Source organism: Vicia villosa, unplaced genomic scaffold (genome assembly GCF_029867415.1).
Source record: "Vicia villosa cultivar HV-30 ecotype Madison, WI unplaced genomic scaffold, Vvil1.0 ctg.000935F_1_1, whole genome shotgun sequence".
Classification (NCBI taxonomy): Eukaryota; Viridiplantae; Streptophyta; class Magnoliopsida; order Fabales; family Fabaceae; genus Vicia; species Vicia villosa.
Window position 1 is genome coordinate 18944 of NW_026705418.1, and position 13457 is coordinate 32400.

The following is a 13457-nucleotide window of genomic DNA, read 5'->3' on the forward strand; positions in this document are numbered from 1 at the left end:
AACTCCCTTTGAGGACTCTAGAATAACCAACGGATTAACCAATCCTTTAATCAGTCCGTTATTTTTGAAATCTGCTTCACTTCCTCTTTCATCCTTGTCCTCCTCCGGAACCGGCTCTTCTCCACCTCCGATCCCACTTACCGTCTCCTGAACAAATTCAGAATAGCTCCCTTCATCATCATTCTTTGTATCGTTAATCGAATCTTCTGATGAGGATTCAATATTCAATTTAAAAGCATTACTCTTCATGTTGCAGCTGACCCCTTCCCACTGGGCTTCTTCCAACATCAGTATATTGAAGACATCATTATCAACTGTTATCTTAATTTCTTCATTAATCATAGTAAAGCTTTTTGTACGGATCAAGAGTCTAGCCACGTCCATCTTGAGCTTACCCTCTGTGCTTTCATCCTCACGTAAAAGAGATCCTACTGAAAGTGAGATGAAATCAAAGAATCTGTGGTTCCATGCTTGACTTGGAACTCCAAAGACCCTCACCCATGCCATTCTCTCATTATCAACCTCTCTAGGGTTCCACTTTCTGACCTCTTTGAACCACTGGCCAAGCCAGGCGCTTTCTTCCTTCACCAACTGTTCCAAGAAATCTTCCTCAACGTCCTCAAGAATGCACAAATTTGCACCTAAAGGCCTGACCCTAATCGCGAAAAAGCCTTCACCAAAAAACTGATCTTGAATAGAGTAGGTTGAACCCGGGGTTATGACCTCTCCCACAAAAGAATTAGAATACCTGGACGCTTCATTCCCTTCAGTGAAAAATTCCATGACTTTTAATGAGGGCTCTCCCTTAGTCACTTTCGCATATGTGCCACCCTTTCTAATTCCTTTGGCTTCATATGATATCACCCTATTCAGTACTGGCTTTCTTCTTGCAATATCTTTGTGTTCTTCTCTGTGTGCAGATCCTCTCCTATCTCGAGGGTTTGGATCCCTCCCAAACTTGGGCAAATTTGCGAAAATCTTCCTCCCATCCAGAAAGATGTTGTCCAATTTCGTCTCCAACAATTTTTCATCCCTAACATTAAGGAATATGGAAAAACCATACCTCTTTCCCCGTCTAGACTTCTTATTAGGGATTAAGACCTCATCTAAATCACCCATGTCTTTGAACTCATGGTACAGGTCCCTGGCTTCCCATTTATCATCAAATTCCGTTATGAAATACGTCGTTGTTTGCCTACCTCTACTGTTCCCTCCCCACTTACCTCCTTTCCCCCAACTTCCGTTCTTCTTCTCTCTTTGGTTGAATATTTTGGCTTTTGTCCACCCATCTCCCTCCTCACCCTTGCCTGTTTCATTATCTACCATCTTCAATAAAAACTGGAAGAAGCAACAAATCAAAGAACAAACAATAAACCAGAAAACTTCACCAAAACCAAGGCCCCTAACCCTAAGGTTAGGAGTTTAAGCCGGAGATCTTAATGCAGTTGTTTACGGTGATTTCCGGTAAACAACCGCTAGTCCTCCAAACTATAAATATACTTTGGTTACTCGCAGGATCGACTAGATTGATCCTAGGACATAGTCAAAGAGTTGTCTTTCAAGATAATTTGGTTCATATTCTTTGGTATTTTGTTTCGCTTCGAAAACTTGGTTATGGTATGAACGTATAAATAACTTGCGAATTAAACTAACAAAGTACACAACTGAAAATAAACTGGTTATAAACGTAAATAGAACTTTGACGAAGATGTAAAAGAAATGTAAATTTCAGAAATGTAAAGTGCAAGAATATAACAACTTGTCGGAAGAAATAAAGACACTTGAATCAAAAGAAAGACTAGGCGAAAAAGTAAAGGAAATTAAAAGACATTTCGATTCTGTAAATAGAAATACAAACATATTTAAAGTGTGGTGTCATACGTACATTTCTCAGCGAACTCTTTCTCTTAACACTTGATACTTGAGTGATTTGTGAGTGATTTGTACAAAATGAACACACTGGATCCCGATACTAAGACCCTTATTTATACTAATTCGACCCTAACGGTCATAAGCTAACGAAATGCCACGTTGTCCACATGCATGCGTTTCGAATCCCTGGGGCGCCATCTGTCCTCGTTGGTTTAATCAGACTATTTGAAATTCAAAACCTCCCGCCTGAATCTTATTTCGATACGTGGAAACGTGCTCTTTGCGAGAATGCAGCGAAATACTTCAAGTTTCAGTACTTTTGTATTTCAGAAAACCATTTAAGTCTTGAAGACAGCCTATCTCGATTCAGCTTCGATTTTAGGAATCTTCATCATAAATAGCATCTTCGGAAATGGCCATCGAAAGCCATTTTCGAAAAGGTATATTTAACAATCGAAATCTCCCGCTAACAGCAGTAGAACTAGTTAATGGTTCATGGTTCATAGTTCATAACTCACTGTGGAAGGCGTTTTGATAGTAGAGAGTTGCTAGTAAGTTGGTGTATTTTTTATTTTCGTTCTTGTATCTTTTTTTGTTGGAAATGGTCCTTGAATGTTAAAATCCTTTTATTTTCGTCCTTAAAATTGAAATCCGCAGGAAAATTCGAAAGAAAATTCGTAGGAAACCTACAGATTTTCTTGCGGATTTTCACTTTAGGGACTAAAATCAAATGAAATTTAACATTTGAGGACTTTATCCCCAAAAATAAAAATACAAGGACGAAAAACTAAAACACGCCAACTTACATGGACCAAAAGACTATTTAAGCCTTATTATTATTATTATTATTATTATTATTATTATTATTATTATTATTATTATTATTATTTTTACAATTATTGTCTAGAGTATACTAATAATATTAATAATAATAATACTAATAAAAATAAAAATAAACTTTTAACTATAATAATATCTTGATAATATAAATAAAATCAAGAGTATATTGATATTGATATTATTATTATTATTATTATTATTATTATTATTATTATTATTATTATTATTATTATTATTACTAATATTATTATTATTATTTTATTATTATAGTCAAAAGTATGCTATACTACTACTACTACTATTATTATTATTATTATTATTATTATTATTATTATTATTATTATTATTATTATTATTATTATTATTATTATTATTAAAAGCAAAAATATACTTATAATATAATTATAGTCAAAAGTATGCCTCATTATTAATTATTAATAATTTTTAGCTTTAATTTTATTATCTATTATTATTATTATCATTAATTTCAACTTTAACTTTTGTAAATAAAATAAAGGTAACAGTATCTAAATTTATTATTATTTTATTAATTATTTGTCGGTGAGTATATTTAAACAAAAATTTGAAAGAAAATGGTTGAATATTTGATATTAAAAAGGAAATATATATATATATATATATATATATATATATATATATATATATATAAATATTTATATATATATATATATATATATATATATATATATATATATATATATATATATATATATATATATATATATATATATATATATATATATATATATATATATATATATATATATATCATTATTAAATTGTTGTCACAACTTTCTTTCACAAAGAAATCGTATACAAAAATGAACGCGAAGAGCATATACGGGCTTACATTGATATTTTCGATATGGGTGAGTGTAACAGTAAGTGTGTTAGAAGGACTTGGTGAGTCTAAAAAATGGGCATTACTAGTTGCTGGTTCTAAAGGTTATGAAAATTATAGGCACCAAGCTGATATTTGTCATGCTTACCAAATATTAAAAAAAAGTGGTCTTAAAGATGAAAATATTATCGTTTTCATGTATGATGACATTGCCTTTCATCCCGAAAACCCAAGGCCTGGTATTATAATTAATCATCCAAATGGTTCTGATGTTTATCATGGAGTTCCAAAGGTACATACATACATATTAAATCTTAATATATATTTTTTACTTCCATTAATCTATATGTTTGAAGTATTTATATGATGAAAAGCATTTATTAAAATTTGTGTAGGATTATATAGGAGATGAAGGAAATGAAAGGAACTTTTTTGCAGTACTTAGTGGCAATAAAAGTGATGTAAAAGGAGGTAGTGGTAAAGTATTAGAAAGTGGGCCAAATGATACTATTTTCATTTACTATGCAGACCATGGCTCTCGTGTTAGGTTAGTAAGTAACTCCCTAAAGTGTTTTTTTTTTGTTCAAAGAATATGTGAAATTTACAAACACACAATTTTTAAAATAATTTGTGCTATCTTTACAAAATTGTTTCTTTTTCTTGTAATCATACGTTATGTATAAAAAAAAGGAAAAATGGATAATTAATTTTTACATTATTATTAATAAATCTATTTTCATGTTTTTTATCAATCTTTCTTTATAATTTTTATTTTCAATAAAGGAGTATTAGGTACATCTCGTCATTTAAATATTATTTTTAACCATCACTTTTTAATTAGATGATATTAACACATATCTCACTATTTTAAAATTTAAAAAATGAGTTTCACATTCAATTTTCTAATTGCCACTTTTTATTTAATAAAATGTATAACTATTTTGATGCTAGTTCCCACTCAAAACTATTTGTTCATGACAGGTTTGCCAAATGGGGGTTACCTTTATAGCAAAGATTTTGTAGATGCATTGAAGAAGAAACATTCTGCTAAATCCTACAAAAATATGGTAAGAACTTATTTTAATTTATAAACACGAGTATTAGATATTTAAGATTTTTTTTATAAGCAAGGATTTCAATATAATTAATACTAGGAGTATTGAAACCCGCTTACAAAAGACGAGTACAACATTCAAAGCCAGAGAAATTTCTAACCAACTGAAACCTACTTTCTTACACCAAGTATAATTTCTACGAGTTTTACAAAAATCCGTTGTTTTTTTACACTAAGTGTAATTTCTACAAGTTTTGCAAAAAATCCGTTGTTTTATTTGAAGTATATTTCAGTTGGTTAGAAATTTTTCTAACTTTGAGAGTGTTGCACTCGCCTCTTGTAAGCCTCTTGTAAGCGGGTTTGAATATCCCTCTTATTCATTATATTGAAATCCTTGCTTGTAAAAAAATTCGATATCATAGGAACGGACTTGAATCCTCTCCAATTTATTCTCTCCAACTATCTCCATCACACTTTTCTCTCTACCTCTCTCTAATATTTTCTCTCTCTTCTTCTTTTTATCATTTTTCTTAATACCATTAATTTAATTATACTTGCTTTTGATGAAGGAGAGAAAAGGAGGGAAGGAGAGGATCCATGGTGCATAGGGACATACTTTTATAATTTCCCATTAAATTTAGCCAATACTATTTTACAATTAAAAACTATATACAAGTTTGACTAAAATTAAAATATGCATTGTTTCTGTTATGAATATTTATGTTAGTGGATGTCCATTCATCTCCTAGTTCTTCATCTTCCTATTCCATACTTAATATGTGTTTAATATGTATGATTTTCTATCTCCCTTGAGTCCTATAAATAGAGACCCATATTACAATGTAAAGCACTTGAAATAAGATAAGATAATATTGCTCTCTTTCTTCTCTATCTCTCTTTGATCTCTCTATTGTTTTAGTTAGTTTTATAACACGTTATCAGCACGATACTCTACAACGCGAGTGATGATATAGTCAGGTTCTACGTTATTTTTCTAATCTTAATATAATCCATGAGTTTGTTACTATTTTTTTTCTTCATATAAATATGTTTATTTTTTTGTATATTTTGTAGAGAAATTTATTTACCTTGTACAATAATATTAGATTTTTTTGATCATTCTTGTTAATTCCGGAAAAATTAAACATTAAAGCATTTCTATATGTTTGCTCGGATTTGAATCTTAATACATAAAAGTGTTAATTTAATATTCAGCATCCCTGAAGGATTGCACAAAGAATAATTTTTCTTGACCGTTGTTTATGGAAATAGTTTGCGATGTGATATTTGTAGAACTAAAGATTAATATTAAACTATCTCCAAATTATTGATCAAAGATTGAGTTTAATCGATTATTGTGTTTATCAATAATTGATGAATTCCAGAAGAATTCAACGTTCAATCCCCTTTAAAAGGTCGCATCTATAATATTATCGAATCCAAGAAGGATTTCATAATTTTTTTTTTGTATCGATCTAAAAATTCATAACTTGTAATATGCTCATTAAAATATTGTCATTCTAGAAAAATGACACAAATAATTTTAACGCATCCCAGAAGGATGGTTATATATATTTTTTAGATTATTGTATATAACAAATTATTTTTATAGTTCCTGAAGAACTTATCAAGCATCCCTGAAGGATAGAAAAATAAATTATTTTTATAGTTTTTGAAGAACTTATCCATCCCTGAAGGATAGTAAATCAAATTAATTATATGACGATATAATTTTAGTGATATAATATTGTATGATTAAATATGTTTAATTTTATAAGGGGTAATTGTTTGATAATTATATGATAATATGTACATTTGAATGTGTTTGATTAAAGTGTTTAATAATGAGATATTATTATATTGGTTTTGAATTATATTGGAGGTATTGAATATCTTTGTATTACACAAATGAATTTGGACATAAAATGTATAATAGAAAAGCTACCGTCTTTTTTTCCTTGGGCTTGTACTACACTTATATTAGTACAATTTAAGCACATGTCATTGTAAACCAGTAGTTTACAAATTACACTTAAATGTGTCGTTGGTAAAACCTGTAACACCCCATTTAAATATCTAGTCATTGTGTGTTTTGATTGTGAAATTATATTGGTATAATTAAGGGTATGTAGTAAGGGTGAGTGTGTGAACTTAGTCTTAATTGATTAATTTAATTAAAAACCTTAGAATAATATTATATTGATAATATAATTAGTAACAGATGGGATATATAAATTACTGTTTTTTATTATTAATATTAATTTTATTAGTAATATTTTTATTGTTATTATGACTAAAATTAAGGAAAATAAAATATATTTAGGGAGAGTTTGGAATAGGGTTAGAAAAATTGTAAACACGTGAAAAGAAAACAAGAGAAGGAAGAGAAGCTAGGGCAAGAGGGAGACTGGGAGATTCTACCATTGTTGAAGGATCAAAGCTTTAAACTAAGGTAAGGGGGAGAAAGGGATATAAATGTGTGTGTATTTCATGATGGGGTAAAGAAGAAAGGTCCTTACTCTCCTATTAGAGTCGTATAATTCTGTTTTGGATGTGTTATTGTTGTATTCCAAATTTGAAATTGGTGATTTATTGGTATGAATTAGTATGTATTAGTCTGGTAGAATTGAACGCCGAATATAATCCTTGATTCCGTGATTCCAATATGCTACCTAGGTCATTTTATTCACTTTATGTGATTTAGTGGTACTGTTCGGAACAGAATATAGAGTCTGTTCTATACCTAGGTATGCTATGAAATAAGTCTTATATTTAGTGATTTAGTGATTGTTACTGTTGCTTGCTTACGTCTGTTCATGGATCATTATATATTTGTCCTACTAGTGTAGTCCTCATGTGTGTTTAGATGTAGCATGAGTATGATTCTATAAGTAGTCACATACAACACCAAAATAAAGTGATATTTATTCTTTATTATTAGACATAAAGTGCTGAATTTTTATGCTTAGATGTGTATTGTATTTATATCATTATATGACGATGCCGTATCGTAATTGTTTATTGTTTCAGCTATTGTGATCAACAGTGTACCATATATTATTATATAATGCATGTCTCTATGATATTTAACCTTGTAGTTTGAAATTAGACATGAGTCTTCATGTTTATATATTCATATTAATGCATGTCCTTATGAATGTTTATCCATTTTAACTAATAGCTTGCTTATATCATGACTTTATTTAGCATTGTACAGCATGTGTTCTTAGTGTCTATCAATGTGTGACGACCGCTGCGGTAGCTATTATTATTTTCTATAGACTGTTAACCAAATAAATTCAATATATAGTTGAGAGGTTTGTAACTAACCGTGGTTACATCAATTAATTAAATATAATGAATTTAGTAATGATAGGAAAAACGGTAAAACATAGAATATTGTGTAAATTATTCAATGATAAGTGGTTGATGCCTATGTGAAGAGATTGTTGTTGTTTGTGAACAGCCTTGGGACAGAGATGGTAATTCTAGTGAGAATTACGGTGAGCAAATGACTCACGTGTGATCGGTGTGGGTCGTGTGTTATGCATTAATAATATTTTCGTATGCATAATATATGTCATGCATTTCATGTTGTGTCATGTGGAGATGAGTCTAGGTGGGAATCCATGATGGGTGCCTATTCTCATCTGGACTCCGTGTGGGAGTTGTGTGGAGATAAGTCGTAATTCAGGGGAACGATTAAGGCTTATCCGGATTCCGACGGGAATCGGGTTCATATAATTGAACCGTATTGGTTGTGTTGGTACCGCATGCATAGAGTCGTGATAGGTGAATCACTTGCATACATAAATGAAATATGAATTGTGCATAGTGAATGTGCGGTATGTGGTTACGTGATTTGTTTGAACATGTGATTTTTGGATTAATTGTGAATACTTTTCTTAGCATGTGATATTCACCAATTATTATTTGAATGTAATTCTCACCCCTCTTCTGTTGTTATGTCTGTGCTTCTTCGGGAGTACAGATAATCCAGGTACCTGAGTAAGCATGGATCTTGTGTTGCTCGGTCGAGTCTTAGGAGTCGCTCTGATACGTAACACGGGGAATATGGGATTATCTTACTTGTGATGTTTTATTTATTTCGTTGTTACGTATCTTGTTTTTGGATTATATAAAACCATGAGATGGTGGGATTTATTTTGTTAAGGCCTCGGAGCCATTGAAGTGTTTTGTTTTGGACTTCCGCTACTTAATTTAATTGTCGAGCAATAAAAGATGAAGTGACTTGATACTTCATGAGTTTTTTTTTTACGGGATGTGACATTCCTACTTGTGTGAATCTGATTTATTTGTTAAATTATTTTGTTATTTTACAATTAATTCATGGGAAAAGTAGGGTGTTACAATTGGTATCAGAGCAGGTCGGTCCGTCCGGCCAAATAGTTGAGTCATTTTTGTGTGACAGTGGTATGATGTCTGTGATAACTTCTAACCATTGTTGCTGTTTATGGTGTGAAACAGAGAATGGCTGGAAGAAACGATGCGGCGATTGCTGCTGCTTTACAGGCTGTTGCTCAGGCTGTGCAGAATCAGCATAATGCTGGAGGAAACGACGAGTCCCGTAGCTTGAGTACGTTTCAAAGGGAGAATCCTCCTACCTTCAGGGGTAAGCATGATCCTGATGGAGCACAGAATTGGCTCAAGGAGATTGAAAGAATTTTTCGGGTAATGGATTGTACTGAGGGCCAAAAGGTACGGTATGGTACGCATAAACTGGCTGGAGAAGCTGATGATTGGTGGTTGGGCACTCGTCAGAGGTTGGAAATTACAGGTGAAGTGATTACTTGGGCTGTGTTTAGCAGAGAATTTTTGAGGAAGTATTTTCCAGAGGATGTGCGCGGGAAGAAGGAGATTGAGTTCCTTGAGCTAAAACAAGGGAACTCGACTGTTACTGAGTACGCTGCTAAGTTCGTAGAACTTGTGCAGTTCTATCCACATTACACTGCTGAAACTGCGGAATTCTCTAAGTGTATAAAGTTTGAGAGTGGACTGCGCCCAGAGATCAAGAGAGCTATAGGGTACCAACAGATTCGCAGATTTCCAGAATTGGTGAACAGCTGTAGAATCTATGAAGAGGATAGCAAGGCTCATTCAGCTCACTATAAGAGTTTGAGTGAGAAAAGAGGTAAACAACATATGAATCGTGAGAGACCCTATGATGCTCCTGCTGATAGAGGGAAACAGAAGATAGCTGATGGCAAGAGGCCAAGTGGTGGAGGTGTTCCTCCAAATCCTATCAAGTGTTACAGGTGTGGTGGCATGGGTCACCGTGCTAATGAGTGTCAGTCTGATGTGAAGAAATGTTTCAAATGTGGGCGATCGGGTCATGTTGTAGCTGATTGTAGGGCTAATGTACCTACTTGCTATAATTGTGGAGAGCAGGGTCATATCAGCACCAACTGTCAGAAGCCGAAGAAGTCACAAACAAATGGGAAAGTGTTTGCATTAGCAGGGTCTCAGCCTATTAGTTCTGATCGTTTGATTCAAGGTACTTGCTATATTCATGATACTCCTTTGATTGCCATTATTGACACGGGTGCAACCCACTCGTTTATCTCTGCTGAATGTGTGAAGAGGTTAGGAATTGTGCCGTCTACTTTGGGTAGAGGGATGGTGATTGATACTCCTTCTATGGGATCAGTGACCACGTCTTTAGTGTGCTTGAATTGTCCCTTATCAATTCTTGGTAAAGATTTTGGAGTGGATTTGATTTGTCTACCACTCAATGGGCTAGATGTTATTTTGGGGATGAACTGGCTAGAGTTCAACCATGTGTATATCAACTGCTACGCGAAGACGCTGTTGTTTCTTAGTTCTGAAGAGGAAGAGTTAGTTGATTATTTAACTACCAAAGAATTAAGAGCAGTGTTGGAAGAAGAAGCCAAAGTGTTTGCGATATTTTCCTCTCTATTTGTTGCGGGAAAGATGTCAATTAGTGAATTGCCCGTGGTGTGCGAGTTTCCAGAAGTGTTTCCGGATGATGTGTCTGAATTACCTCCGGAGAGGGAGATTGAATTCACAATTGATCTTATTCCGGGTACCAGACCGATATCTATGGCACCATATAGAATGTCGGCGTCAGAGTTAGCAGAACTGAAATCACAGTTAGGAGAGTTACTTGATAAGAAGTTTATTAGACCTAGTGTGTCACCATGGGGAGCTCCGGTGTTATTGGTTAAGAAAAAGGATGGTAGCATGCGACTCTGTATTGATTATCGTCAGTTAAATAAGGTAACAATAAAAAACAAGTATCCGCTTCCGAGGATTGACGACTTGATGGATCAACTGGTGGGGGCACGAGTATTCAGTAAGATTGATTTGAGATCGGGTTATCACCAAATTCGAGTTAAGGAGGACGATATTCAAAAGACAGCTTTTCGGACTCGGTATGGACATTATGAATATTCAGTGATGCCGTTCGGAGTGTCTAATGCGCCGGGCGTGTTTATGGAATACATGAATCGTATCTTTCATAGCTATTTGGATCAGTTTGTTGTAGTTTTCATTGACGACATTTTAATTTATTCAAAGTCGGATGAAGAACATGCAGGACACTTGAGAATTGTATTACAAGTGTTGAAGGAGAACAAGTTGTTTGCAAAATTGTCAAAATGTGAGTTCTGGCTTCAAGAGGTGAGTTTTCTAGGCCATGTTATTTCTAAGGATGGCATAGCTGTGGATCCATCTAAAGTAAGTGCTGTTTTGCAATGGGAACCTCCGAAATCAGTGACAGAGATCAGAAGTTTCTTGGGCTTAGCAGGTTACTATCGTAGATTTATTGAAGGGTTTTCTAATTTGGCGTTACCTTTAACTCAGTTGACTCGAAAGGGTCAAGCGTTTGTGTGGGATGTCACTTGTGAAGAAAGTTTCAGGGAGTTAAAGAAGAGATTAACTACAGCTCCAGTGTTAATTTTGCCAAATCCTATTGAGCCTTTTGTTGTGTATTGTGATGCATCTAAAATGGGATTAGGCGGCGTGCTGATGCAGGAGAGTAAGGTTGTGGCTTATGCGTCACGACAATTGAAAGTGCACGAGAGGAATTATCCTACTCATGATTTAGAATTAGCTGCAGTGGTTTTCGTGTTGAAAATTTGGAGGCATTATTTGTATGGATCGAGGTTCGAAGTATTCAGTGATCACAAGAGTCTGAAATATCTATTCGACCAGAAAGAATTGAATATGAGACAGAGGAGGTGGTTGGAATTCCTAAAGGATTATGATTTTAATTTGAGTTACCATCCGGGTAAGGCTAACGTTGTGGCAGACGCATTGAGTAGGAAGGCTATTCATATGTCGGCATTGATGAGTAAAGAACTAGATTTGATTGAGCAATTTAGAGATTTGAGCATGGTATGTGAAGTGACTTCAAACAGTGTGATGCTGGGCATGTTGAAGATTAATAACGATTTTCTTGTCGATATCAGAGAGAATCAGAAGCTTGACGTGAAATTGGTGGATTTGATGTCCACAATGGAATCCAATCCAGAAAGTGACTTTAAAGTGGACGATATGGGTGTGTTGAGATTTCGGGGCCGAATTTGTGTCCCTGATAATTCTGAGTTAAAGAAGATGATCTTAGGGGAGAGTCATCGGAGTAGCTTGAGTATCCATCCGGGAGCTACAAAGATGTATCACGATCTTAAGAAGTTATTCTGGTGGTCTGGTATGAAAGGTGAGATAGCTCAATTTGTGTATGCTTGTCTGACTTGTCAGAAGTCGAAGGTAGAACATCAAAGACCTTCAGGTTTTATGCAACCGTTAGAAGTGCCAGAGTGGAAATGGGATAGCATTTCAATGGACTTTGTGACGGGGTTGCCAAATACTGCGAGGGGTTTCGACACCATTTGGGTAATTGTTGACAGGTTAACTAAGTCGGCGCACTTTATACCGATTAACATCAGTTTCCCGTTAACAAAATTGGCAGAAATTTATATCAATGTAATAGTGAAGTTGCACGGTATCCCTATGAGTATAATATCTGACAGAGACCCGAGATTTACTTCTGGATTTTGGAAGAGTTTGCAAGAGGCATTGGGTACCAATCTGAAGTTAAGTTCTGCTTATCATCCACAGACAGATGGTCAAACAGAGAGGACCATTCAATCGTTAGAAGATTTACTGAGGGCTTGTGTGCTCGAGCAGGGGGGATCTTGGGATAGCCACCTCCCTCTAATTGAGTTCACATATAATAATAGTTATCATTCTAGCATTGGGATGGCACCTTTTGAAGCGTTATATGGCAGGAGATGTAGAACACCTATGTGTTGGTATGAATCAGGTGAGAGCACAGTTCTTGGCCCTGAAATTGTGCAACAGACTACCGAGAAAATCAAGATGATTAGGGAGAAAATGAAAACGTCTCAGAGTAGACAGAAGAGCTATCATGATAAAAGGAGAAAGGATTTAGAATTTGACGAGGGTGACCATGTGTTTTTGAGGGTCAATCCAGTTACTGGTGTTGGTCGTGCTTTAAAATCGAAGAAGTTGAATCCTAAGTTCATTGGACCATATCAGATTTTGCAAAGAGTGGGAGCTGTTGCATATAGGGTGGCCTTGCCACCAGAGCTTTCGAACTTGCATGACATGTTTCATGTGTCGCAACTTCGGAAATATGTTTCTGATAGAGCAGAGATATAATGTTTAATAATATTGAAATATTCAATAGAAAGGTAACACCAGAGCAAAGCTCCTCAGTGACAAATTCACTGCCAAACCCTAAGAGTGTGTTTGGATGAGGTAATTAGAAATTTTAAGGGAATTTAAAATTCAAAGCAATTCAAATGATTCAATTGAAATCCATTC

General features: G+C 34.2%; 1 protein-coding gene across 1 annotated transcript; it reads left to right on the forward strand.

Moving 5' to 3' along the window:
* Window positions 1-3554: 3554 nt before the first annotated feature.
* On the forward strand, window positions 3555-5017 carry LOC131632336 (vacuolar-processing enzyme alpha-isozyme-like). Its single transcript, XM_058903094.1, has 4 exons — window positions 3555-3866; window positions 3970-4129; window positions 4556-4641; window positions 4922-5017. The coding sequence occupies exons 1-4, from the start codon at window positions 3555-3557 to the stop codon at window positions 5015-5017; spliced, it is 654 nt and encodes a 217-aa protein (XP_058759077.1).
* The last annotated feature ends 8440 nt before the right edge of the window (window positions 5018-13457 follow it).

Excerpts from the sequence above, each read along its gene's own strand:
- LOC131632336 (XM_058903094.1), top strand. The coding sequence starts at position 3,555 with ATGAACGCGAAGAGCATATACGGGCTTACATTGATATTTTCGATATGG. Across the intron at positions 4,130-4,555 it reads CTCTCGTGTTAGGTTAGTAA|GTTTGCCAAATGGGGGTTAC; the intron begins GTAACTCCCTAA and ends TGTTCATGACAG. Across the intron at positions 4,642-4,921 it reads CTAAATCCTACAAAAATATG|TTGGTTAGAAATTTTTCTAA; the intron begins GTAAGAACTTAT and ends AGTATATTTCAG.